We start from the raw sequence: 24899 nt of genomic DNA on the forward strand, positions 1-24899 counted from the left end.
ACCCAGTGACTTAAGGCGTAAGGGCCGGAAAGAGGGGAAGGTTCAGATACCCCCAGCCCCGCCTCTTCCCCTGCCCGGTCAGCTTCCTCTCTACAGGGGAGACTTTCACTTCCTGCTCCTCCAAGCCTCCCCTCTGAGAACAGGTAGGGGCCCCCAGGGACCAAGCATCTGGTGTCTTCACCCTCCCCCATTGCCACCCTCTGGCCCCAGGCAGCTGCCCCACCCAACCCTCCTGGGCAGCAACCATGAAGGCAGGGCAGGCATCTGCCACCCTCTCCCCACCCCCACCTTCCTGCTGTCCCCTGGCGGGTGCACCTGCCCTGCCTCCTCCCCGTCACCCGGGTCTTCCCAGGCTGGCTACTGTGTAGCTGTTTATTATCCATATCCTAGGCGCACCCCTAAGAGGGTGGAAGCTCTGGCAAGGGCTGGTGGATGGATGGGTGGATAGATGAGTGCGAGGACAGACGGACGGGTGTGTGGGTGGTTTCCTGCTCCTGGGCTGCCCTGGGGAAGATACTCAGGAGTAGCACCTCTGGGCGGTGGACATACGGGTTTCCCTGTAGAATCCTTTCGTCTTGTCTGTGTTCAAAAAGGTTCCTGAGAGTGCTGGAAACACTGCCTCCATGCCCTGGGAAGGGAGGAAGAGGGAATGTTGCATTGCGTTTGGCGAATTTATGTAGTATCTACTACGGGCTGAGAACTTCTCCAGGTGGCCCCATTCCTACAACTACACTGGGGGTTACCAGCTGTTGTCTTGAGTCCTCTCCTTGCAAAGCTGGCCTCTCTCCTGGGACTCCCCGATCTTCCCACCACCCAGCAGCTACATCACCCCTGGGGTGGGGGTGTTAACCTAGCGACCTAGAGGCCCTGGCCCCATATCAGAGCGCCTGGCTTCCATTCCTGATTCTAATTGCCTGCTGATGCAGACCCTGGGAGGCACAGTGTTGGCTCGAGTCACTGGGTCCCTGCCACCCACATGGCGACCTGGATTGAGTTCCTGGCTTTGTCCTGGCCCAATTCCAGTCATTGTAGGCATTTGGGGAGTGGACCCGTGGAGGGGAGCACTTTCTCTCTCTCTACTCCCCCCCAACACCCTGCAAAAACTAGCCCCTGGCACAGCCAGGGGCCTCGGGAGTCCACTCTGATTAGTCAGGGTCCCTGCCATTGTGGTTGCAAAGATTTTGATCATTATTCCCCCTGGGCTGAACAACCCTGAGTCTCACCTTCCTCCCCACAGAGGCCAGGCCATGGCTCAGTGGCCATCTGCATCCTGAGGATGGCCCAGCCAGAGGACCAGGCCTCTGCAGCTCCCACCAATGGGGAGAGGTGAGACTTGCTGGGTCCAAGGTCTCCATCTCCTGACCTTGGGCCCAGAAACCTCTTCCATCCATTGCCCCTCCCCAGGACCCTGAACCCCAACTCTAGCCCTTTGTCTTTGGGCTGCCCCTTCCTGCACCTTTAGCCACCCCCTGTGTCCAACTGCCCAGCTCTGACCCCTGACCAGGACTCTGCACACCCCAGGTTGGTCCCATTGCGGGAGAATGGAGCAGGCGAGACCCCGCTAGGGGTCCTTAGCATCCGGGAGCCACTTCTGCGCCTGCAGAGGACACAGGGGGTGTGGCAGGTCCCAGAGCTGAGTGACCAGGATGCAGAGGCCATGCTGGAGCTGTGGCCACTGGGGGTGAGTACGACAGCTGGGCACCCGTCCTGACCCTCCCCGTGACCCCTATATCGGCCAGGACCCTGCTGGCTGCTGCAAACCCAGGAGGCTACTTATAGATGCAAATGACAGAAAAACACGGAGGTGGGAGTAGTTGCTATCAGAAAGGTCTGGATCCTGAGCCGCAGGCAGCTGACTGAATTTCTCTCCAGGCCATGGCTTGGTTTTGTTTTCAATCATGGGGAATTCTGGCTGTTCGGAGCTGCAGTAACAAACACCCATTCTTCAGTGGCTCCCACCAACAGGGATGCATCTCTGGGACGTGACGAGAAAGGCGCACAGCTCGGCAGCAGCAAGGCCGGCCTCTCCTTGTGGTCCCTTGGACTTTCCCTGTGGTCGCCCGAGGGCTGCCCCGGGTCCAGGCAGGAAGAAGGGAGACACCAGTTGCACCTGTTTCTTTTACCAGGAAAAGCAAAAAATCCTTTGTGGTGGATTCAAAAAATTCCCATGGGGGATGGGGAGCGGTATGTTATAAAGCCCCCCTGGGAGTTGTACAGCCGGAGCTGAGAGCCACTGCTGGTATCAGTCACCACCCACCTGTTAGAGCCAAGAGTTCTGTTAGGAGTGTGGCTGGGACAGATTTTGAGCAGGCAAACAGCAGCTGTCCTCCACTGGCTGTCCCCAGCTCAGGGCACATCCCACTAGCTGACCAACTCGTGCACAAAGAGACCTCTCTCCAAAGAGCTCCGACAAAAATCCCACGGAAGAAGTCGCTCAGCTGAGCTTGGGTCATGGCCACCCCTGGCCCCAGCAGTGGGCAGAAACCACAGGCATCCCATTGGCTCGATCGGGTGCTGGTCACCCACTGAGGCCTTAGGGGAAAGAGCCCCATGCCCCTGGGCTGGGAGTCGGGAGAGTTTCCCAAAAGGACACTGGGGCATAGAACCTAACACAGAAGAAATGAATGCTGGACACCGCGCCCACCTGTGTCAAACTGATCCCCCACCCCCACCCCCACCCCAGAGTTTCCTGGTTACAGGACACGACCCCAGCCATACTCTGGTGTTGAAGACAGGACCTGCTCCTGGAGAAGTCAAAACCTACAAGATCCAGAAGCTGCCTGGAGGTGAGGCCCCTGTCCCGAGGGTTCAGTGCACGGCACATTTATCACCAAGATCTTTCAGATTTACTCCCAGAACGTAGGCAACCCCCCCACCCCAGCCCTCTGCCTCCCTCACCCAGGTCTGAGCCCCCAACACCTTTTGCCTGGACCCCTGCCCTCTTCCCATTCCTCCCTCTCCTCAATTCATTCTCAGTACAGCAGCCAGAGTGGTGTCATCAGATGTCAGTCACGTGTTCTACTTCCCAGCCCCAATCCTGCAAAAGGCATGTGACATAAACTCCAAGAGGCTGGCGCTGAGGGCGTGGCTGGGATACCACTTAGGATGCCTGCGTCCCATATTGGGGATGCCTGGTGCAAGTCTCAGCTCCTCCACTTCCAATCCATCTTCCTCCTGATGCACACCCTGGGAGCAAGTGATGGCTCAAGTAGTTGGGTCCCCGCCACCCTTGAAGAGGTCTCGGATTGAGTTCCAGGCTCCTGGCTTCAGCCTGGCCCAGCCCTGGCTGTTTGGGGAGTGAACCAGTAGACTGAAGATGGATCTCTCTCTCTCTATTTCAAGTATATAGATAAACACTCCTCGGCACGGCCTAACAGGTGCTGTGTGTTCCAGCCCCCGTCCAGCCCTCCGCCTACTGCCCCTTGTGCACTTGGCTCCAGCCACACTGCTCTCGGCTCTGGTGCTCAGCACCGTGTCTTCCAGCTGAAGGGCCTTTGCTTCGTTCTCCCTGCACGAACGCTCCGCCTGAGTGGTTGCCCTACCTCCGTCCTCCAGGCCTCTGCGGAAGCCCCACCTCCCCTGACCACCACAGCCGAGATGGCTCCACCCCCTTTCAGTGGCTCCGTCTCCCTCCTAGCGCTCAATACAGCACACACGCATCTTTGCGTATTTGTTTGTCCATTTCTCCCCCGCCCCCAGCCGCACTAAAAGTTAGGCTAGAGGAAGACAGCGAACTTGTCTCCTTTCTGACAACTGTATTTCCAGTGCCTGGAAATAAGAGTTTTTTTCTAATGCACGAATCCTACTTGGTGGCCTAAGTGGGACGCAAGGGTCAAGCTGCGGGGGAGGCAGGCGACTCCGAGTGATGGGGCTTCCGTGTACTGAGGGTCTTGGGTGGGGTGGGGTGGGCTCGCAGCCATGGGAAGAGGAGGCTGCTGCCCTCCAGGTGTTCTTCCTCCCCCGCCCCCCTGCCAGGTGTGTTTCTAGATTCCTCCAACCTCTGCATGCCGGATCTGCCCCACCTCCTGGCCTTCCTATCAGCCAGCAGGTAGGGGCCACCTGTCACATTAGCAAGGGAGCCTCTCCCCAAGACACCCCACCCACACCGGCTCCCACTCTTCCTCTCTCAGGGATGTTCTGCCCAGAACACTGCTCTTGCCCCCTTCTGCTCTAGGGCCTGGAGGTGAGCACACAGGTGAGGCACGGTCCTCCAGAGGGGACCGCCTGGAAGGAGCCCGGCTACTGGGATGGAGGGAGCTGGGGAGCTGGACTTCAGGGCCTGAGTGAGGAGGGAGCCAGAGACTTGGAGCTCAGCACCCCCAGGAATGGGGGGCTGGGAACTAAGCCTCCTGCTGGACCCTTGGTCACATGGGACACTCCTGCCTTCCTCCCGCCCCAGGCGCTCTGCAGACTGGCAGGGTCCAGGCTCAGACCTCAGCCGGGGCACTCTTCGTGCTCAACCAGCTCTACCTGGAGACTCACTCGGGCTCAGGGGTGCAGCAGGCCTCCCAGGAGCCGGAGCCGGAGCCGGAGCCTGCCCAGAGAGAGTGTCCAGGTCAGCTGGGGGGGGGGCTGGGCCCTGAGGGAGAAGGGGGCTGCAGCCGCTGCTCTGCGGGACCCCCCAACCACGTCCTCACATCCAGCCCCCAGGAACCCCGGGCCACACCGAGTCTCCTGGGTGGAAGGGCCGCTCAGCCTGGAAGTGCAGTGTCTGGGGCCAGCTCTGGCCAGCCTGGAGGAGGAAGAGGAGGAGGAGCAGGAGGAGGAGGAGGAGCAGCCGCAGCAGCAGGAGGATGACTATGAAGATGAGGAGGAAGGCCCCGAGGACGTGCTCACCGCCCACGTGCGGGCTCTGGCCAGGGCACGGAGCAGCTACGTGGCCCGGCAGTGCCGGGACCTCCGAGTGCGCCTCACCTCCTATTCCGGGAGCCCCCACAGGCCCGGGGACCCGGCCACCGAACTGCTGCAGGACGTGAGGCACCTGCTTAGCGACCTTCAGGATCACCTGGCGAAGGACCCCAGCGTCAGGGCCATCTTGGGGATCAGGGGGCCTAGAGACCCCCAGAAGCACGAGGAGCTTGGTAATGGGGAGGACTGAGAGGGGACCCCGCGGGCACGCCCATGTCCACACTCGTGAGTGGCCAGCAGCTAAGCCGGCGTGGCGGTCAGCCGGGTAGCCAGAATCAGCCCAGTGGCCCCACCCGTGTCCCCGCAGGCCCCACGGTGGAGGCGGCCGTGTGCCGGGCGGTGCTAGCGCCCCTGAAGCCAGCCCTGTGGATGCGGCTGCGGACTCTCCGCGCTCCGGAGCTGCGAAGACTGCGACGGCGGCAAATGGCCCTGCGCGCAGGGGCGGGGCCGGAGGGGCAGAGCCCCGGGCCGACCCGCCGGAGCCGCATCCACGCGCGCCTTGCGCGCCTCCACGCCGCCTGCGCCCCGCGCCGCAAGGTGGCGCTACTGCTGGCCGTGTGCAGCGACGTCTACGCGGGCCTGACTCTCGGCGAGAACCAAGGTAAAGGCGGTGGGGGTGGGGGTGGGGTGGGGATAGGGGTGGGTGGCCACGCAGCGGGGTGTGGGACAGCGGGAGGGCTGGGGAGCCCAGTGGAAGGCACCTGTGCGCACCATGGGGCGCAGGTGGCTGGGGTCCAGGCGGTTCGGGCAAGGTGGAATGGGAGGGGATAGCATAGCAGGTACCGGCGCACCTGCACACAACCAAGGACCCGCCCTCCGCCTTCCCCAGAGCCCCAGGGGGCCGACGCCTTCCTGCCAGCGCTTACAGAGGAACTGATCTGGAGTCCAGACCTCGGGGAGACGCAGCTGGACGTGGAGTTTCTTATGGAGCTCTTGGATCCCGACGAGCTGCGGGGAGAAGGTGAGCCCTCGCCTCCAAGGCGCCGGACACAACAGGGCACCCTGGGGCCAGCCCAAGCCTCAGGCTGCCTTCCCGGGCCCTGGGGTAGGGAAGGGGGCGAATGCCGGCGGGCACGGGCCCAGCGGCCGCCCGGACCTCCCTCTTCGCCCTCAGCTGGCTACTACCTGACCACGTGGTTTGGGGCGCTGCACCACATTGCCCACTACCAGCCCGACGCGGGCCGTGCACCACAGGAGCTCAGCTCTGAGGCCCGCGCCTCCCTGCGCCATTGGCACCGGCGGCGGACGCTGCACCGACAGGACCATCCCGGTGCCCAGGTGACCGCCCAGCTGGGCAGCAGGTGGAGGGGAGGGTGAGGTCTGTTGCCCTTGTCACCGGACCTCCTCCCTCTCCCCACAGGCCCACCTGCCCTTTGAGGAGCCTTGGGCAGTAGAGACCGTGCCGGGGACCGGTGGTAATTAGGCAGGCCTGTTCTTGTCCAGCGGGATCCAGTGTAGCCTGGGACCACGCTGATTCCTGCCCGCTGGGGCTTAGGAGCAGCCAGGAGACTGGCCTGACCGCTGAGCCGTTGCACTGGCTGTTCCTGCTTCCTGCGATGCCCTTCCTGTTGCTGTCACCATACTGCTCTTCCCTCCCCTCCCTCAAACCTATAAGCAGATGTCACCACTGGGGTGGGGTGGGGTCTCCCACTCACCCCTAAGAGGGTACCTTCTTTGCCACAACCCTCCCTGTGGTAGACAGAATAATGCCCCCTCCAGAGGTGTGCACACCCTGGTGCCCAGAATTCCGGGATGTGGAACCTTACATGGTGACAAGGGCGGAGTGGCCTCTGGGGGCTGATAGGGACCAGGGAGGGGCTTCCCCTAGAGCTTCCAGAGGGAGCTTGGCGGTGATTTGAGACCTCCAAGGCCCGTGCTGGACTGGTGACCTCCAGGTGATAATAAACTTGTGTTTTCCAAGCTACCAAGATCGTGATGAGTAGTTGCAACAGCAACAAAAAATGAATATACTTCTTTACCTCATTTTTTCTCCCCCGTTTATTTGCATGAAAGGCAAAGGCAGCAGAGAGGGAGAGAGAGATCTTCCGTTTGCTGGTTCACTCCCCCAAATGCCTGGGACAACTAGTGCTGGGCCAGGCCAAGGCCAGGCGCCTGGAACTCCACCCAGGCCTCCCGTGTGGCTGGCAGGGACCCAAGCAGTTGAGCCATCATCCACTGCCCCCCAGGAGGCATTAGCAGGGAGCTGGATTGGAAATGGAGTAGCCAGGCTGGAACCAGCACTCTGATATGAGATGTGGGCATCCCCGGTGGCGGCTTAACCCGCTGCGCCACAGCAAACCATCTCATGTATGAGAGGCCTTCCAAAGGTTCATGGAAAATGTATATTATAAAAAAATTATGCATGGATTTTAAAACTTTTTTGCAACAAAATAAATTTATCTTTTTAGTTGTTTGTTTGTATTTATTTATTTGAAAGGCAGAGAGAGAGAGAAGGAGAGAGAGAGAGAGAGCGCTCCCACCTGCTTGCTGGTGAGAGTTGAGGCTGGGCCAGGCCAAAGCTGAGAGCCAGGAGCTCAGTCCAGGTCTCCACGGGGGTGGCAGGGACCCAGGGACTTGAGCCATCACTGCTATCTCCCAGGGTCTGCATTGGCAGGAAGCTGGAGTCAGGAGCCTGAGCCAGGGCCAGGAATCCAACACAGACTCCTATGGGATGTGGATTTTTTTTTTATGATTTATTTATTTGAAAAGCAAAGTTACAAAAATGGAGAGAGACAGAGAGAGAATATTCCATCCACTGGTACGTTCCCCAAATGGCCGCAACAGCCAGGAGCCTGGAACTCCATCCAGGTCTCCCAAATGGGTGCAGGGGCCCCAGCACTTGGGCCATCTTCCACTGCTTTCCCAAGTGCATCATCAGGGAGCTGGATCGGAAGAGGAGCAGTCAGGACTTGAACCAGCACCATATGGGATGCTGGTGTTGTAGGCAGCAGCTTGACCTGCTACGCCACAACGGCTTGCCCCTTAGCCAGCATCTGTCCCTAAACTTTTAATTTCATTGTCCATGAACTTTTGGAAATACTCTTGTACTTATTCGTTGTGCTAATTGTGTTCATTCTCTCTCAACTTAGAAGGGCATTTTCCAGCGGAAATACAATGAAAACCACATGCATAATTCTAAATTTCTTAGTAGCTACATTAAAAGAAACTTTAAAAAATGAGACTAATAATATATTTTGTGTAACCCAGCATACCCCAAATATTATCACGTCTACGTAAAAGCACTGTTTCAATTATTGAGATTTTTTTTAAAGATTTATTTATTTTTTACTTGAAAGTCAGAGTTACACAGAGAGAGGAGAGGCAGAGAGACATAGAGAGAGGTCTTCCATCCGATGGTCCACTCCCCAATTGGCCAAAATGGCCAGAACTGCGCCGATCTGAAGCCAGGAGCTTCTTCCAGGTCTCCCACACAGGGGCAGGGGCCCAAGCACTTGAGCCATCTTCTTATGCATTTGCCAAATCTCTGAAATCCCCTGAATAGTTTGTGCTTGAGCACATCTCGGCTTGACTGGCCACATTTCTGTGTGTGAGAGCTGCACGGGGTTTCTGACAGCACAACTTTTTAATATCAGCTCCATTATATAAAATCCTGTCCATTTATAGCTGTTTCTTTTGTGTGTGTGTGTGTGTTTTGTTTTTTTTGTGTTTTTTTTTTTTTTTTTTTTACAAGCAGAGTGGACAGTGAGAGACAGAGACAGAGAGGAAGGTCTTCCTTTGCCGTTGGTTCACCCTCCAATGGCCGTCGCGGCCGGCACACCGTGCTGATCCGATGGCAGGAGCCAGGTGCTTATCCTGGTCTCCCATGGGGTGCAGGGCCCAAGCACTTGGGCTGTCTTCCACTGCTTTCCCAGGCACATTAGCAGGGAGTTGTATTGGAAGTGGTGCAACTGGGACTTGAACCGGCGCCCGTATGGTATGCCGGTACTGCAGGCGGTGGCTTTACTTGCTACACTACAACACCAGCCCCAGTACAACAACTTTTGACAAGTTTGGCAGTCTCTTAAAAAGTTAAATACAGGGGCCAGTGTCGTGGTACAGTAAGTTAAACTGCCCCTTGCAATGTCTGCATCCCATATCAGAGTGTGGCTCTAGTCATAGTTGCTCTGCTTCCATTCCAGCTCCCTGCTAATGCACCTGGGAAGGCAGCAGCAGATGGCCCAGGCGCCTGGGCCCCTGCACTCAGGTAGGAGACCTGGATGGAGTTCCTGCCTCCTGTCTTTGGCCTGGTCAAGCCCTGGCTGTTCCAAGCATTTGGGGAATGAACCAATGCACTGAAGATCTCTCTCTCTCACTCTCTCTCTGTCACTTTGACTTGACTTTCAATAAATGAATAAATATATATATCTATTTAAAAGTTAAATCTATATCTTCCACAAGATCTAGGCATTCCATTCCTTGGGACATACGCTAGAGAAAACACACACACACACACACACACATGCTCACACAAAGCCTCGGGCACATTTGTAGCGCCTTTATTAATTTTTCCAAATTGGAAATCACCCAGCAACGTAGATAAGGGTCCACTTAACGCCATGGGATGCTGCCGCTACAGGCGGCAACTTGCATGAATTTCAGAACAACGATGTTGAGTGGGGAAAGCCAGGCGTCAGAAGGTGCGATGTCATTTCATTCTGGAACATGTGAAGTGCCCTGCAGTGACAGGGAGCGGGTGGGGGTGGCGTGGAGGCCCGGGAGGGGGTGACCAGGAGGCTCAAGGGCGCGTCTGGGGATGCGGGAGACGTCCTTGCAGTTGGGGCGGCTTCACAGGTGAGCACCCAAGTCCAAACCCAGCAACCCGAGGATGCACACCTCGAACATCCTGGTCTCTGCCCGCATCCAGCCGGGGGAGGGAAGGCTTCGCAGGCGCGTTTCGCGGCTGACGGCCTGTCCTCCGTGGGGCTGGCTTTCCCCGACAGCATCCGAGCTCTCAATCCGAGGCCCAGGAGACCACACAGCTCCTTCCACCCGGAGCCTGAAGAGGTCACAGCGCAGAAGGCCACCCTTTGCTGAAGCCTGTTTCTCCCGCTGCCGCCTGTTGCCACAGTTCTCTTCCGAGACCCTGAGTTCACACGGGACCAACTTCTTGAATGGTGCTAGGGGAAAAATGAGCCCATGCCCAGGAGATGGAGACCTCCCCCCAGCAGATGGGCACAGGGCTACTGAATCAGGACAGGCGGGAAGGCGGAGTGGGCGGGGAGAGGGGACAGGGACAGAGGGCAGTCGCTGGCAGCACAGGTGGGGTCAGCAGGCATGGTTACGGGGAGACAGGTCCCCAGCCCGCGTGCACAGATGCAGGCGAGCAGCAGGTGGAGTCGTGGCCGCAGCAAGGCCTGGGTTTTACTGAGGTGAGCGGCTGACGGGCGGTGGACGGACTTGAGCTGCAGAAGGGAGTGAACCTGAAGCGAGAGAGGCAGCGAGTGAGGAGTGAGTTGGGAGCCGTCCGCCTGCGGCCTCAGCCCTGCAGCCGGGTGTCACTCCGCCCTGAGAAGCAGCGGGTTCCATGCCAGGGGCACCCACGCGAGGTCGCTGAGCAAGGGGAGCCAGCCACAGGAGTCCACGCAGGGGGCGGGTCCTGGGAGGCAAGGGAGAGGAGACGGGTGGCTGCCGGGGGAATGGAGTCTGAAAATGTTCTGGAATCAGACACTGGACATGGCTGCACGGCTCTGGGAGTGCCGTGACCATCACCAAGTGAACACTTAGAAAGACTGATTGATTTGCAAGGCAGAGTTATAGGGGGGAGGGGAGACAGACTGATCTTCCATCTGCTGGTTCACTTCCCAAAAGGCTGCAATGGCTGGGGCTGGGCCAAGCTGGAGCCAGGAGCCTGGAACTCCATTCAGATCTCCCACATGGGTGGCGGGGGCCCAAACACTCAGGCCATCCTCTACTGCTGTTTCCCAGGCCACAGCAGAGAGCTGGATCGGAAGTGGAGCAGCCAGGACTCGGGCGCCCATATGGGAAGCCGGCATAGCAGGCGGCGGCTTATCCCGCTGTTGTGACGCCAGCTCCCAGACCCCGCTTTCAAAACAGATCAAAGACTTGTGGGTTGCAGCCTCTCCCTGGCCTCCACCCTCATTGCACCCACCCCCTCCTCCAACCGGGACCGTGGGATCAGATCCCGATGGTTTTCCCGTGCCTGCCATGTCTCCAGTGTCTCCCATACCACCCCATGTGGCCTCAGGGACCCTTCTCCACTCAGAATCCTCCCAGTGGTCAGGAGCTTCTTCCCGGTCTCCCACGCAGGTGCAGGAGCCCAAGCACTTGGGCCATTCTCTGCTGTTTTCCCAGGTGCATTTGCAGAGAGCTGGATCGGAAGTGGAACAGCTGGGACTCAAACTGGCGCCCATATGGGATGCCAGGGTCTCAGGTGGCAGCTCCAACCCGCTGTGCCAGTGTCGGCCCCAGTCTTGTTCGCCATTTAACCCAGGTGTTCCAAATAGCGTTGGCTCAATACCTGTCTAGGGGATTAAAGAACGGCTCGAGGGCAGCTGTTAAAGGGCTGGGCTGTGTCAGGGGATTTGGCTGTTGTGTAAACAACGCAGGGCTCAGTTACACAGAGCAAGCGGCGATTCTCAGGGGGCCCTGTGCTGTGCACACTGCTGATGCCTGGACCCTGAGGAATGGCAGGCTGCTCTTAGCTCTGATCCCACTAGAGCCCAGATTCCAGTGAGGAGACGCATTAAAGAAAACGGGGCACTGTGGCACCATCCTAAGATGGTACAGCGGATCAAGAGGAGCCAGGATTCTGTGTACAGGGACTGGTTAGGCTGAGTGATCGGGAGGGAACATTCGACCCCAGCCCTGTTGGATGGAAAAGGACAATGATCTAGAAAATCATCCGGGCAGTGGGAACAGCCAGACCAAGGCCCTGAGGCAGGGCTGGACAGGAGAGACGGTGTTTGTGGCACAGGTGCACAGCCAGCGCGGGGGTTTAGAAGGCCGGTGAGGGCCAGGCTATGCCTTGTGGTAGTCGCAGGTCTGCATTTCACCTCCTGGACCCGGGTCACCTCATCTGCGGGGTAGACCTCCGAGGTCCCGCGTCCAGGTTCCTCCGGGCCACCGCCCCGCCGCCAGGCCCCCCGAAGGCTGCACCAGTTCCCAAGGGCAGAGGGCAGCTTAGTGCAGCCCGTGGGCGGCTGCTGCTCCCAGGCCCGGGAGGGCACCGCGGCCTCGCCTCTGCTCCCACCTCCCGCGTTTAGGAGCTGTGGCATCCTGGCTGGGTCCCTCAGCCATGGAGCCCGTGTCTGCACCTGCACAGCACACACCCCAATACTTCCCCCAGACAGCCAGAATTGACGCGTGCACCCTAAACTTAGCCCCTGTCGGGCGAGGGGGTGGGGTGGGTTTGGGGAGCAGGGACCTGGAGCCCGAACGCGGCGGCTCCACGGCCTCCCAGTTCTCTCCTGCTTCCGTTCCTCCAGTCCACCGCGGAGCTCCGTCTTGCTCCCGCCCTCCCCCCACCCCCGATTTTTCCCTAGGGCGGAAAAGAGGTCGTGGTCCCTTTAAGGCCTGCCCCTCCCTCCCCCAAAACTTCCCAGTGTCTGCTCTCTTTTCCATCCGGGACGGCCGGCCGGGCTCGCCGCCGAGCTGGTAGGGGCCGGGGGCGCGGGGTCGGGGCGCTGGCGTGGGGGGCGGGGGGCACAGGTGCCGGGGGCCGAGCGGGAAGGCTGGGGCGGGGCGGAGGCCGGGAGCGCGTGCGCGCGCGGGTGTGGGTGCGCGCGCGGGGCGGGGGGCGCGGTAACGCGGCCGCGCGGCCGCCCTCCCCAGGAGCGGGCTGCGGGACGAGCCGCCCCCGCCCCGCGCCGAGCCGGGACCGTCCCGTCGCGGCCGTCGGCGCGCGCCGGCGCGAGGGGCGTCGGGGCCGGCGCGGGGGCGGGGCGGGGAGGGGCCGCCGCCTCCCCTCCCCCACCGCATTCCGCGGACGCCCGGCGCGCGGGTCACGTGACTGCGACGTAGCGCCGCCCCCCGGCTGGGCCGCGGCCCCCGGGGGCGCTCCCTCCGCAGCGCCGCCGACGCCCCGCCGGGCCCGACTCCGCCTTTTCGGTGCCACTGACCCGATTCCAAACTTGAAGTTTCCACGAGGCCCCGAGCTTCGGCGAAGCTCACGTGGGTGGAAAGCGTCCTCGCACCTTTGGGGGCGTCGCACCCATTTCCCACGAATACGGCCTGCGAGCAGTGTGGCTCCGGCCCCGGGCAGGCACCTCCGTGACGTTAGTTCTGGGGTCCTGGGCCGCCGGGGGCCCGGCTTCCTTGGAGCCCACAGACCACGTGCCGGGCGCGGCGAACCTGGCGGCCCCCGTAGTCCCCGAGGCCCGACAGGCCGTCGCCAGGTGGCTCCCACCGCCCCCTGTCGCCCAGGTGGCCGGGGCTGTCACGGGAAGGCCTCGCTGATCGGAGGCCGGCCCAGGGTCTGGGGTGGCAGGGACGGGGCGCTCGGCCCTTAGTTGGGGCCCGCAGCGTCGGAGGGTCAGCACGGGCAGGCGGCCCGCCCCTTCTGCAAACTTGAGCCATTGCGGCTGAGTGTGGAGTGGGGCAGCGGGGCGTGACCCGGCGACACCTGCCGGTTCCTGTACTGCATGAAGGGGTCAGGCTGCGGTAGGAACGTGGGCTAATGACGGAAACAAATGCCCTAGGAACTGTCCTTCGACCTGGTCGCCTTCCGGCGCTACGCAGAGCGAGCGCTCTGGGCATTCCTGGATCCTGGCAGGGCTGTTCCGCCTTCGGAGGCGCCGGGGAGACCCTTCGCGCATGCGTTCTGGCGCTAGCCTTTCCTCGACTGCGCCTAAGAACGCCTACCGGGGGCTCCCCTTTTGCGCCCAATCAGAGACAGTCAATAGTCCTAGGCCGGCTCCTCTCCATTGACCAATCAGCTGACGACACAGAAAATGGACATTTGCAAATAACCACTGGGGAGAGACCAAGGGGAAGGGCTTCTTCGTCTCCTTGTGGAGTGGCGCGGGAAGGTAGTCGTTGTGACTGGACGGCGCCAGACTTCCGGCCTGACAGATTAGGGGGTAAACCAATGAAACCGAGAAGGAGGCGGGATTTTCCGGGAGATTGGAGGCTCCGCTCCTATCACTTGCTTCTAGGGAGGCCGGGCCGTGCAGGATATTCCTCCTATCAAATTGGTTTTTATTTTAAGGTGGTGGGACGGGCGAAATGACTGACAGGAAGAGCTCGCCTATAAGAAGTATTTCAGACAAACGAAGGCGGGCTTTCCAGCAGAACGACATACGCACTACCCAATAGACGCGCAAGGCGTGGGGAGGCTTCCCCTCCTCCCGCAGCAGGACCAGTGGCTCCCCCTATCGGGTGGGGGCGGCGAGTGACGGGCGTGTCCCTCCCCCAATGAGAGGCGGGGGGAGGCGGGTTCTGAGCCGCCATGTCGCGGAGGCTGCTGCCCCGGGCGGAGAAGCGGCGTCGGCGGCTGGAGCAGAGGCAGCAGCCGGACGAGCAGCTGAGGCGGTCTGGAGCGATGGTGAAGATGGCGGCTGCGGGAGGCGGCGGCGGCGGCGGCCGCTACTACGGCGGCGGCAGCGAGGGCGGCCGGGCTCCTAAGCGGCTGAAGACAGACAACGCCGGCGACCAGCATGGAGGCGGTGGCGGTGGCGGATCCGGGGCGGCGGGCGGCGGCGGCGGGGTGAGGCCAGGGCCCTAGGCGCCTGGGAGTCCGGGAGGAACAATTTCCCACCTTGAGGGTATTTATTTTGGGGGGCCTCTCTGCGCACGCGCTCGGGCCCTCGCGCCGTGGACTGGGTGGGGGAGGGGCAGGCGTTGGGCAAACGGCGGGGTTTGCGCGAGGACAGGCCTCTGCGCGTGCGCGCAATCCTGAGCGGGGGTTGAGGGGGCGGAGGGAGCCGCTCGCCTTGCGGACGGCTCACTGCGCAGGCGCCGTGGGCTGGCTTGTGGGGGCCGGGCACGCGGCCGGGCCGGTTTTTTTTCCCTCCTTTTATCATGTTCGTCTCTGGCGCTTTGCGCAGGCGCACTTGTCCCGCCCGGCCTCGTGGGCGGCTGGGGGGGCACCGTGTGAGCGGGAACGTGTGGGCGGTGGTCGCTTCCTTGCCGGCTGGGGCCGTCGCGCCCCATCGCCGCTGTGCGCAGACACGGAGTGGGCTGAGGCTGGGTCTCCGGGATAGAATGTCTCCTGCTTTGGGGGCCTTGGAGAGGGGAGGGCGATGGGCAAGGCGCTCATCAGTGGCTCGGAGCCACCCTAGGTTAGCGCACGCAGAGGGCTTGCCCTGTGCTCAGGACGTGGAAAAGCAAACTCGGGCCTGGGCGCGGCGGGGGAGGTGCAGCTCCTCGGCCTCGCACCCCGGACCGACCGCCGCCCGGGGCTGCCCAGGGCCGGGCCGCTGTGATTTATGGGCGTGCTAGTGCTCCCCGGGGCTGGCGCCCCCGGCGGCCTGGCCGTGAGGTTTCCCGAGGAGGCAGACGCGCAGAGATGGGTAACCCAGCTGGGGTCGCGCGGCCGCCAGGTGGGCGGGCCCCCCGTGGGTCGCGTGGTTCGTTCCTGAAATATAATCCGGGCTGCCCCTCTGCGCTGCCGCTCTGACCCCGGAGGCTGGGCCCGCAGCCCAGGGGAGCCGGGGGGACAGCGACGGGCCTGCCGATGTGCGAGGCCTTGTGTGTGGTTGAAGGACCCCACAGCTGTCTCAGTTCTCAGAGGAGTGAGTTGGGAGTTCTGTCTCTGAAAGGCGTGTTTGGCTTGTTTCCCCTTCCGTCTCACACCTTTTTGGGGGAGAATGATGAAAGACCAGGGACACCCAGCTGACCTGGCTGCTGGGCTTGTCCTGGCTCGCTGAGAGCAGGGCAGAGGGGCCGGGACACATGCGCAGGGTGTGTCCTGCTGACAGCTGCGGGAGCCCTCCTGCCGGGTGTCCCCCGCCTACGGCGCGTGGCCCACGGTTCCTTGATTGAGCGGAGCAGCAGGAAGAGGTCCCTGGGGGAACGTGCGATTCAGGGCCTCCTGGTCCCCCCGCTGCTCTGCCCGGCCCTCGGCAAGCGGCCACCGCTCAGGGCTGCTGCGGTGCGGGCCCAGGACCCTTGTGGATGGTGGCCGTGGAGTGTCGGCTCTGCCTCCTTCCCAGGCGCTGCCCTGCCCTCATCGCTGAGTCCAGCGTGGGAGCCAGGGAGTGGCCATCTTGCGTGGCAGGAAGTGCACTCTTAACTTCCACTTTCTTTCTCAGGAGAACTACGATGACCCGCACAAAACGCCTGCCTCCCCAGTTGTCCACATCAGGGGCCTGATTGACGGCGTGGTGGAAGCTGACCTTGTGGAGGCCTTGCAGGAGTTTGGGCCGATCAGGTACTAGGCTCAGAGGCCATGAGTTGGGTTCTGGTCATAGGCTTACGCCACCAGTCTCCTGATGCGAGTAGTGATTTTGCCGTTCTGGTTCAAGGCCCACTGTACTTAGGGTCAGGCTATAGCAAACCCTACATCCTTTCCCCTCCTCTCTTCTTCTTGTCTGCCTTGAAGTTGCTAGTCAGCGTTGTTTCGTTCAGCCAATACGTCCTGTTTGTATTCGCTGTGAACTGCGGATTCACTAGGGAACAAAACTGTCCTGGCTCCCTCCTCCCAGAAAGCTGCCTGCCCAGCGCGCCGAGCACGGTGGTGGGGCAGGCTCGGTTCTGTCCGTGCTGTGGGGCGTTCAGGTCGGGGGACCGTGACAGGGTTTCACAGGAGTCCATCCGTGAGCTGATGAGGGCGTAGCCTCTGTCGCCATTCCCGAGAGGACTGACCGTGTGTTTTCTCCCCAGCTATGTGGTGGTGATGCCTAAGAAGAGACAAGCTCTAGTGGAGTTTGAAGATGTGTTGGGAGCTTGCAACGCAGTGAACTACGCAGCCGACAACCAAATCTACATCGCCGGGCACCCGGCTTTTGTCAATTACTCTACCAGCCAGAAGATCTCGCGTCCTGGGGACTCGGATGACTCCCGGAGTGTCAACAGCGTGCTGCTCTTCACCATCCTGAACCCCATCTACTCCATCACCACGGTGCGCACACCGAGCGTTCTGCAGACCCCGCCTTTCTCCAAGCCAGGCTCTCCTGCCAGTGCCCCATCATTTTGCCTGTCCTTGCTTTTCTAGGATGTTCTTTACACAATCTGCAATCCTTGTGGCCCTGTGCAGAGAATTGTCATTTTCCGGAAGAATGGAGTCCAGGCCATGGTGGAATATCCTTCACTGAGAAACCAGTGTGTTTGGGCTCTCACAGGGCTCTGTTGGGGACTGCTCCTCCAGCCAGCACGTGTGTCAGCCCAGGTCTGATGGCAGGGGTTCGGTTAGGAAGCAAGGAGCCCCGCATGTGTCCATGGGAGGGGGAGGGAGCAGCCTATGGAGTGGGTCACGTGAGGGGGAGGAGCTTGTTAAAGACACCAGAAGCAGTGATCCGGGCGTCCTAGCCACAGGTGTGGAGTTCCGGGCTGGTGGGTGTTTCTGGAATGTCAGCCTTATTACAGGGCAGCCTAAGAGCTTTGAAATAAGAAGGTGACTTGGCTTTGTTGACACTGTGGACTGGTGGGCTGGGGTGGGGGTACAGTTCTCAGAGACCTCTCCAGGGCGTCTCCAGGGTGTCTGGCTCTCACCTGAGGCGGTGGCTGGGGGCGGTGAGCTGACCCGGGAGTCCACACGCACAGTGCTTGGGGGCTGTCTTGCCCGCGTCTCTTTCCTGGACAATTTGAAGACCTTCCCAGAGCAGTTCCTTAACTTGACCCACGTTTGACTCCGTGCAGAGTGCCCAGCGGGCAAAGGCCTCGCTCAACGGGGCTGACATCTATTCTGGTTGTTGCACTCTGAAGATCGAGTACGCGAAGGTAGGTCTGGGCGGTGGCCGTTCCTCGTCAGCTTCCGGGCGGCATGGGCACGGCTTACCTCCGCTTTCCTCTCCTTGCAGCCGACCCGCTTGAATGTGTTCAAGAATGATCAGGATACTTGGGATTACACAAACCCTAACCTCAGTGGACAAGGTAATCCTGCCGGCCGCTTTCTTCTAAACACACCCACCTTGCCTTCGCCTGGCTAGCGCACCTCCTAGAGCTGGGCTGAGGGTTGTGTAATGCCATTGGGCTCCCTGTGCACAAGGGAGGGCCTCGGGATCAGCTCTTGGGAAAGACTGCAGTGGGAGAGGGAGGTGAGAGGCCTCTGTTGGACCTGGTTGCTTGGGGCCCTCGGATGCTGCTCGGGGGTGCAGAGTTAAGGCAGAGGCTTGGGTGGGGTGGGGAGCAGGGCCTCGCCGGGGACAAGGCGTGGCCATGGGCCTAGACACCAGTAGCAGCTCCCAGATGGATCCTGCTGCTTCCCTTCTAGAGCCCAGTCAAGTCACTGATCGCCATTGTCGCGGGGCCAGGAGTGGTCCTCCTGCTCTCCACTATTGAGGGTCTGACTGGGGGCCGGGTGAGACATCGGGAGGTGATGAGGGTTCCTGGGCTCTTGGAGCAGGGCCTTTGAGGAAACTGACCTTGTGGGGGTCAGACACTGGATTGGACCAGGGTGGATACGCCTCACCTCATTTCCTAGAGGGGACTCAACATCGCTGCAGGGGCCCAAATGGACAATCCCCTTCCTAGGGTCCGTCGAGAATGGTTTGCCTTTGGTAGGAGGGAGAGGTGGAGGATTGCCTTTGAAAAACAGCGACACTCCCTCAGCAAGACCGTCCAGCTCTGTGTCTTGGTCTGATACGTCGGACTAGGCCCCAGGCGGAGGGGGGAGGCTGGTTGCTGACATCGCACAGACTCTGGGAGGCCAGAGTCCCCCAGTCCTAGGCAGACCTGTCTTGCTCGCCCTCGCAGCCGGGAGGCAGGGAGCAGGGTGGGCTAGGCTCTTGCCCAGGACTCAAAATGGGCCCTGTGGGCCTGGCTGCTCCCTCCAGAGGTCAGAGGCAAATTGTTGACCAAGTGAATGTACCAGAGCGGGCAATGGCATTACATGACTGCTAACAGAAACATGGCAACCAACCATTTCTTCTCCAAGGAACATACTAGAAGATGTGCAGACCGGCAGGGGCTAGTGGCAGGGGCTGGCTGTGCATTGGTTTTGATGCCTCTCAGCTTTGGCTGCCCCAAGGCTGGGGCCCAAAAAACGAGGGCTGATGAGGTAACCTGGAGGAAGGGCGGTGCTTCGCCACCCCCTCGGGAACCATACTTCAGCGGCTCTGCCTCTGCACATTGCTCACCAACACACAGGGTAGAAACCACTAGCTCTTCCTGGAGAGAACAGAACACGCAGCCTCCACGTCCCCAGAAACAGCCGCAGACTTGAGCTCACTACATCGAGAACACCACACCGCGCTCCAAGGAACAGCTCCAAGCACAGAGACAGAGGCAGACAGAGACAAAGAGAGAAAGAGACGCAACATGGCAGCAGACACTGCTTTTTTATTAAACATTAAAAAAAAAAAGACAAAATCCAAGCAAACTTGAACCCGAGAATGTACACAGAAGTAGGAAACACAGAGAACAGCTCTCCCAGCCAGCAGCGGTGCCCTTTCGGAGAACGCTTGATAGACTGAAGTAGATTCCATGGGCCTCCAAGACGATAGGATCCTGTCTCCATTGCTCGCCATACGGGTTTTGTTTTTAAGTCCTTTGGTTTGGGGAGGGCCTTCTTTTTATTTTGTTTTGATATTTTTATTTTTTCTGCAGTCATCGGCTGCCAACATAACCTGCACCAACTGGAGATCAGAAACAAATCAAAAAAAAAAAGTAAACCACAACCAAAAAAAAAAAAATCAAAAAACCAAAACAGATCTAAAAACCAGACAGCCAAACAGCTCAGAGGCACATGGTTCCCTGCTGCTGGGAAACCAGGTGGCTCCCAAGACCAAAAGCGCGGGCATAGTGGGGCCACTGGCACACTTCATACCCAGGAGACACGCACATGGAGCGCTACACTGCCAGAAGCACCGCACTGAGCACACAGTGTGAGGAGCTGACAACACGGAGGGACACTACCCACCACACACCTTCATGTCCACTTTCTGACATCTTCTGAGGACAGAGCATCCGGGAGCCATTTTGATTAAATCAGAACAATTGACTTTTAAAGCGATTCTTTTAAAAAAAAAATTTGTAGCGGATGTGTACCGTGACTTGTATTTATGACTGTGAAACCATGTGATGCAGGGTCGCAGTGTATGTTTGATGGGACGCCATCTTTCAGAACTGTGCTAACTCACTGTTGAAGCGTCCACTGGTAAGAGAAAATACAGATTTGTTTTTTGTGACAAATGGACATTGTACTCTGTACTTCTGCTGTAAGTAGCCCTTTTCCATCTTTGTAATGACTGACCGTTGAAAACAAAACCCAGGCTGGGTGGCAGGAAAGGGTTTGAGCCCTGGGTTTCGGAGTCAGCCACCTGGGTTCAAATCCCGGCTCAGCCACTAACGTGCTTTGTGACCTCGGGCCAAAGTGTCTCCTAATTGCTCAGAGTTAACCGTCCAGTTTTCTCACCTGTGAACGGGGCTGCAGCGTTAGTCCCTACCTCGTAGGGGTGTTGTGAGGAACTCGTGAAGCGGTGGTGTCGGTGGAGCGCTCAGCCTGGCATCCGCCACTTAAGCGCTAAGTTAACGGTAGCGATTCTGACCTGCAGCTGGGGTCGGAGGTGGGTCTGCGCCATTGTTGGGTCTGAGAATGTTGATGCCTTGTATACAGTTGCTCACTTGAACTGATCCTGCTGTTGCCTGCCTGTCAGCTCTGCGGTCCGTCTCCTCGGGCTGGACGGGAGCGGGTGGGAGCTGGACTGGGACCAGATGGAGAAAGAAGTGGCCTAGAGAGTGGGCCCAGAACTCCGAGAAGCTGGGGGCGTTAGGGCCAGGTTTTATCTTTGTGGGGGTCCACCTTCTCTTACCCTCTTTGTCCTGCACGGAGAGTTGCTTTGGGAAGTTGCTGTTGGCCCCATTGTGTCAGCTCCCTGACAGCTGCAGGTCCCCCGGAGGGCCAGAGAGCTGGGCTTCCCCGCCAGAGCCCCGGAGGGGCAGGGCCAGCGCAGAGGCTGGCCGCATCCTCCCCAGGGCTAGGAAGCCAGGCCCCTTGGGCTGGGCCAGGGTGCGCAAGTGGGGCTCGGCTTGGAGGCTTGGGCTTCAGGCCCGCCCCTTTTTCGGGGAAGGAGGCCCCCACATCCCTTCTGAGGAAGCGGGGCCTGCAGCGAGGCTCGCAGGAGCCGAGGGACGTGAGGTTAGCTTCTGCAGGCAGCGGGGAGACACCCCCTGCCTGACTTGCACTCTGACTGTTTTCTCTGTCTGCAGGTGACCCTGGCAGCAACCCCAACAAACGCCAGAGGCAGCCCCCTCTCCTGGGAGATCACCCCGCAGAATATGGTGAGGGCAGGGGTTCCCCTCCGTGGACTCCCGTGGCTCATGTGCTCTTGCCCGCCGCCTGCAGCGCCAATTCTCACCCGTCCTCCCTCTCTTTCCTTCCCACCCCCCAGGAGGGCCCCACGGTGGGTACCACAGCCATTACCATGATGAGGGCTACGGGCCCCCCCCACCTCACTACGAAGGGAGAAGGATGGGCCCACCAGTGGGGGGTCACCGCCGGGGCCCAAGCCGCTATGGCCCCCAGTATGGGCACCCCCCACCCCCTCCCCCACCACCCGAGTACGGCCCTCACGCCGACAGCCCTGTGCTCATGGTCTATGGCTTGGATCAGTCTAAGATGAACTGTGATCGCGTCTTCAATGTCTTCTGCTTGTATGGCAATGTGGAGAAGGTGAGCTGCTGCGCGTGCGCCATGCTCCTCGTAGACTGGTGGGCCTGAGGGAGGCTCTGGCCTGTAGCTGGTGGTCAGCTGGGGGGCGAGCCGGCGGGCCTTGCTCCAAGCAGGTGGCCCGGAGCTGGGCGAGTCTACTGCCTCAGCAGACTTCCAGGGGCTGGCCTGTGCGCCTCGCTGTGGGTGCTGGCTTGGTTGGTTTTTCTAAGGTAACCAGGATCCTGTGGAAGTGCTGCTGTTAGTGTGCAGGCGTGAGGGTTTCTGAGATGCACGGGAGCACACCAGTCAGGATCAGTCCTGGCCATCGTGTAAGGATTTACGAGAAGCCCAAATGGTACCTCACCGGGCCTTGTGTGTGGGGGCAGCTGGCTTCGGGCTCACTGGGAGCTTCCAGGGCCGAGCTCGCTTGCCATTAATGGTCCCAACAGGCAGTACGTGTACTTCTGCCGTGTTCTAGGCCTTGTTCAAGGGGCTTCAGTGGCAGTAATTTAATCTCACAGTGAAAATTTCTTTAATGAAATTGATTGAGGGAGTAAAGAACATATTTCCGAAGTTTCTGCAGGTTCGAGAACGTTTACATGGAAGCAGGGCTTGGGGCTCAGAGCTCTGGCACGCCATGTGTAGTGCTTAAGTAGAGGACTACATCCAAGAGGCATCTTGGGATGGGGCGGAGGTAGATGTCCACCAGCACAGCGGTGCAGACAGCTGGCTCTGCATGGGTTTTGTGGGACCTCACGCAGGGTCCCACTCACAGGCCATGCCCTGCAGCAAAGCAGTGTCCCCTAGGCCCTGCCACTGCTTGGGTTGAGCACTGGCTGTGGACTGGCCGTGTTTCTCTGCTGATCCCCGTCCCCATTGGAAAGTGAGGAAGTGGAGTCTAGAACCAGGGCGGGAGGAAGGGCTCTGGCAGTGGGGAGAGTAGCTGACTGCGCTATTCTCGGCAAGGTGAAATTCATGAAGAGCAAACCAGGGGCCGCCATGGTGGAGATGGCTGATGGCTATGCTGTGGACCGCGCCATTACTCACCTCAACAACAACTTCATGTTCGGGCAGAAGATGAACGTCTGGTGGGTGCTTGGTCTCCTCGGGTGAGGGAGGGTTTGGGAGGGGCCAGGGAGAGAAGGAAGGGGGTACAGGGCTTTGCCTCCGGCGGTGGTGGGGTATTCCGGGTGTGTTCCTCCGAAGCCGTGGGAGAAAGTGGGGGAGCCCCGCCTTGGCTGTGGAGCAAATGCCCCTTGGGCGCACGGTGTTGTCAGACAGGTGCAGGGCCAGCGTGGGTCTGACAGGGCTCCCCTCTCTCGCCTCAGTGTCTCCAAGCAGCCGGCCATCATGCCCCGTCAGTCGTACGGGCTAGAAGACGGGTCCTGCAGTTACAAAGACTTCAGCGAGTCCAGGAACAATCGCTTCTCCACCCCCGAACAGGCGGCCAAGAACCGCATCCAGCACCCCAGCAACGTGCTGCACTTCTTCAACGCCCCCCTGGAGGTGACCGAGGAGAACTTCTTCGAGGTGGGTGCCGCGGAGCTCCTCCGCCCCACAGCTGGAGGGGCCGCTCCTGTGCCGCAGAGAATGCCTCTGCAGGGCCCGGGCTGGGTGCTGGGGGCACAGATCCCAGAGCCCTGCTCGTGCAGGCAGGGTGGGGAGCGCCGGGCTCCTCTATCGGTGGCGAGCCGGCCCAGCTGGGACAGGCTCTTCAGGTGCAGCTCGGAAGCCTCAGGGCCCAGATGGCATCAGCAGGGAGGGCCCTGGGAAGCGCCGCGGCAACTGGGGCAGCTGGCGAGAGCCAGGGAACACCCAGGGAGCAGAGTTGCACTTCGGACCTCGCCCTGGCCTCGGATGGGCCCTTCAGTTGAGCAAACATTTACCTAGCACCCATACACACCCAAATAGCTGCTGAAGATGGGAAGTTAGAACAGCAAACACAGTCTCCCGGGACTCAGTGACGCCGTAATTAAGAGAAGTGTTTGTAACTGTCTGTGTCAGGGGACACTTGAGTGTGGCCTACAAGGCGCTGATCTCTCCAGGAAGTTTCAGGAGGGCCTCGGCTGCTTGGCCGCTCCCGTGGGTTTCTGAATTCGCCGTCTCTTGCAGATCTGTGACGAGCTGGGAGTGAAGCGGCCAACTTCTGTGAAAGTATTCTCAGGCAAAAGTGAGTGGCTGCCCCTGCCCGCCTTCCCCGACACCTTGCCTGGCAGCTGGCAGCTGCCTGCATCCTGCTTGGTCTGCCAACACCCCTGGCTTTTCCTTTGCTTCCAATCAGGTGAACGCAGCTCCTCTGGGCTGTTGGAGTGGGAATCCAAGAGCGATGCTCTGGAGACGCTGGGCTTCCTGAACCATTACCAGATGAAAAACCCAAGTGAGTGTGTGTCCTGCAGTCCTCCTGGGGGCCAGAGCCTGCTTGCCTTGTCCTCGAAATAGGACCCCACAGCGCATGTCTGTGGCTGACACAGGCAGGCGGGACCTGGTCATCGGAGACCCGCCTGCTGCTGTTCCCCAGAAGGCCAGCCTGGCTGCTTGCCGCCCTGGGACTGGCACAGGCTTGCCCTCCAGGGAGCCGGTGCTCTCTAGAACCCCAGAATAGGGCCTCCACTAGCCAGCAGGTAAAGCGGGCCCCCCCACAATGGGGGCAGGCCTGTTGCTGGGGGCCTGCAAAGGAGATAGAAAGGGTTTTCTGTGGGAACGAAGGAGGAGAAGAGGAAGGGCCTTATGGATTCGGGCCGGGTTTGAAGTCTTGTTGGCCATGACTGGTTGGACCCTTGGAACTGAACTGACAGTGGGAGCTGGGTGCAGATCGAGGGGAACTGGCGGGGGGAGCCTCTCAGTGCCGTCTTGCCCTTGCTTTGCAGATGGTCCCTACCCATACACTCTGAAGTTGTGTTTCTCCACCGCGCAGCATGCCTCCTAATTCGGTGCCCAGGAAGAAGCCCGTCTGAGCAGGAAAACGTTTCTTTCCTTTTTATGCCTGTTTTGGTTTTGTTTTTGTTTTCCTTTGGCAGAAGTTCTCGTATTCCTTTTTTTTTTTTTTTAATGCTAGGTTAGTAGAGGCTTAACCATAACGGAAACGCTGGAGGGGGAGGGAGGGGGAACTGATGTCTCCCAAGATTAACCTTCACTTTTTAAAAATTATTGTACATGTGATTTTTTTTTCCTGTTCATACATTTGTGCTGCCCATGTACTCTTGGCACATTTCAATAAAAATTGTTTGGAAAATAAAGACCAAACTTGCTGGGGTGTCAGGACATGGTGCCTCCCTCCCTCCCA

General features: G+C 59.8%; 2 protein-coding genes across 7 annotated transcripts; both read left to right on the forward strand.

The window, feature by feature from the left end:
- The first annotated feature begins 35 nt into the window (after positions 1-35).
- On the forward strand, positions 36-9180 carry RINL (Ras and Rab interactor like). Of its 4 annotated transcripts, none has more exons than XM_089319211.1 (12): positions 44-143; positions 1238-1326; positions 1522-1681; positions 2684-2786; positions 3976-4048; positions 4131-4183; positions 4400-4555; positions 4644-5081; positions 5216-5509; positions 5738-5869; positions 6023-6186; positions 6269-6832. In XM_089319211.1, exons 2-12 carry the CDS (start codon positions 1277-1279, stop codon positions 6329-6331), a joined length of 1686 nt encoding a protein of 561 aa, XP_089175337.1. In that variant the 5' UTR covers positions 44-143; positions 1238-1276; the 3' UTR covers positions 6332-6832. The 4 variants fall into 4 exon arrangements, with proteins under 4 accessions (XP_089175338.1, XP_089175337.1, XP_051702639.3 ...); XM_051846679.3 differs by having other exon boundaries at positions 45-143; positions 4131-4195; XM_089319212.1 differs by lacking the exons at positions 6023-6186; positions 6269-6832 and adding an exon at positions 9048-9180 and having other exon boundaries at positions 36-143; positions 4131-4195.
- A 3216-nt stretch (positions 9181-12396) lies between these two features.
- Positions 12397-24852, forward strand: HNRNPL (heterogeneous nuclear ribonucleoprotein L). 3 transcript variants are annotated; one of them, XR_016224752.1, is made up of 14 exons: positions 14295-14572; positions 16119-16237; positions 16690-16927; positions 17021-17106; positions 17649-17745; positions 17826-17898; positions 20053-20122; positions 21175-21246; positions 21357-21637; positions 22583-22704; positions 22945-23146; positions 23729-23786; positions 23898-23993; positions 24484-24852. XR_016224752.1 is itself a non-coding variant. In XM_070062240.2 (13 exons), the coding sequence occupies exons 3-13, from the start codon at positions 16703-16705 to the stop codon at positions 24540-24542; spliced, it is 1371 nt and encodes a 456-aa protein (XP_069918341.1). In that variant the 5' UTR covers positions 12397-12522; positions 16119-16237; positions 16690-16702; the 3' UTR covers positions 24543-24852. The 3 variants fall into 3 exon arrangements, 2 of the variants coding, with proteins under 2 accessions (XP_069918341.1, XP_089175336.1); XM_070062240.2 differs by lacking the exons at positions 14295-14572; positions 20053-20122 and adding an exon at positions 12397-12522; XM_089319210.1 differs by lacking the exon at positions 20053-20122.
- The last annotated feature ends 47 nt before the right edge of the window (positions 24853-24899 follow it).

This window comes from Oryctolagus cuniculus, chromosome 18 (assembly GCF_051225735.1).
Source record: "Oryctolagus cuniculus isolate XC-2025 breed Fujian yellow rabbit chromosome 18, ASM5122573v1, whole genome shotgun sequence".
NCBI lineage: Eukaryota > Metazoa > Chordata > Mammalia > Lagomorpha > Leporidae > Oryctolagus > Oryctolagus cuniculus.

Bases quoted from the DNA above. Each gene is read 5' to 3' on its own strand.
- RINL (XM_051846679.3), top strand. From the start codon at position 1,277: ATGGCCCAGCCAGAGGACCAGGCCTCTGCAGCTCCCACCAATGGGGAG. The intron at 4,556-4,643 runs GTCAGCTGGGGG...CCTCACATCCAG, and splicing joins TGCCCAGAGAGAGTGTCCAG to CCCCCAGGAACCCCGGGCCA. The intron at 5,082-5,215 runs GTAATGGGGAGG...GTGTCCCCGCAG, and splicing joins CCAGAAGCACGAGGAGCTTG to GCCCCACGGTGGAGGCGGCC.
- HNRNPL (XM_089319210.1), top strand. From the start codon at position 14,315: ATGTCGCGGAGGCTGCTGCCCCGGGCGGAGAAGCGGCGTCGGCGGCTG. The intron at 16,928-17,020 runs GTGCGCACACCG...TTGCTTTTCTAG, and splicing joins CCATCTACTCCATCACCACG to GATGTTCTTTACACAATCTG. The intron at 17,107-17,648 runs ATATCCTTCACT...AACTTGACCCAC, and splicing joins GGAGTCCAGGCCATGGTGGA to GTTTGACTCCGTGCAGAGTG.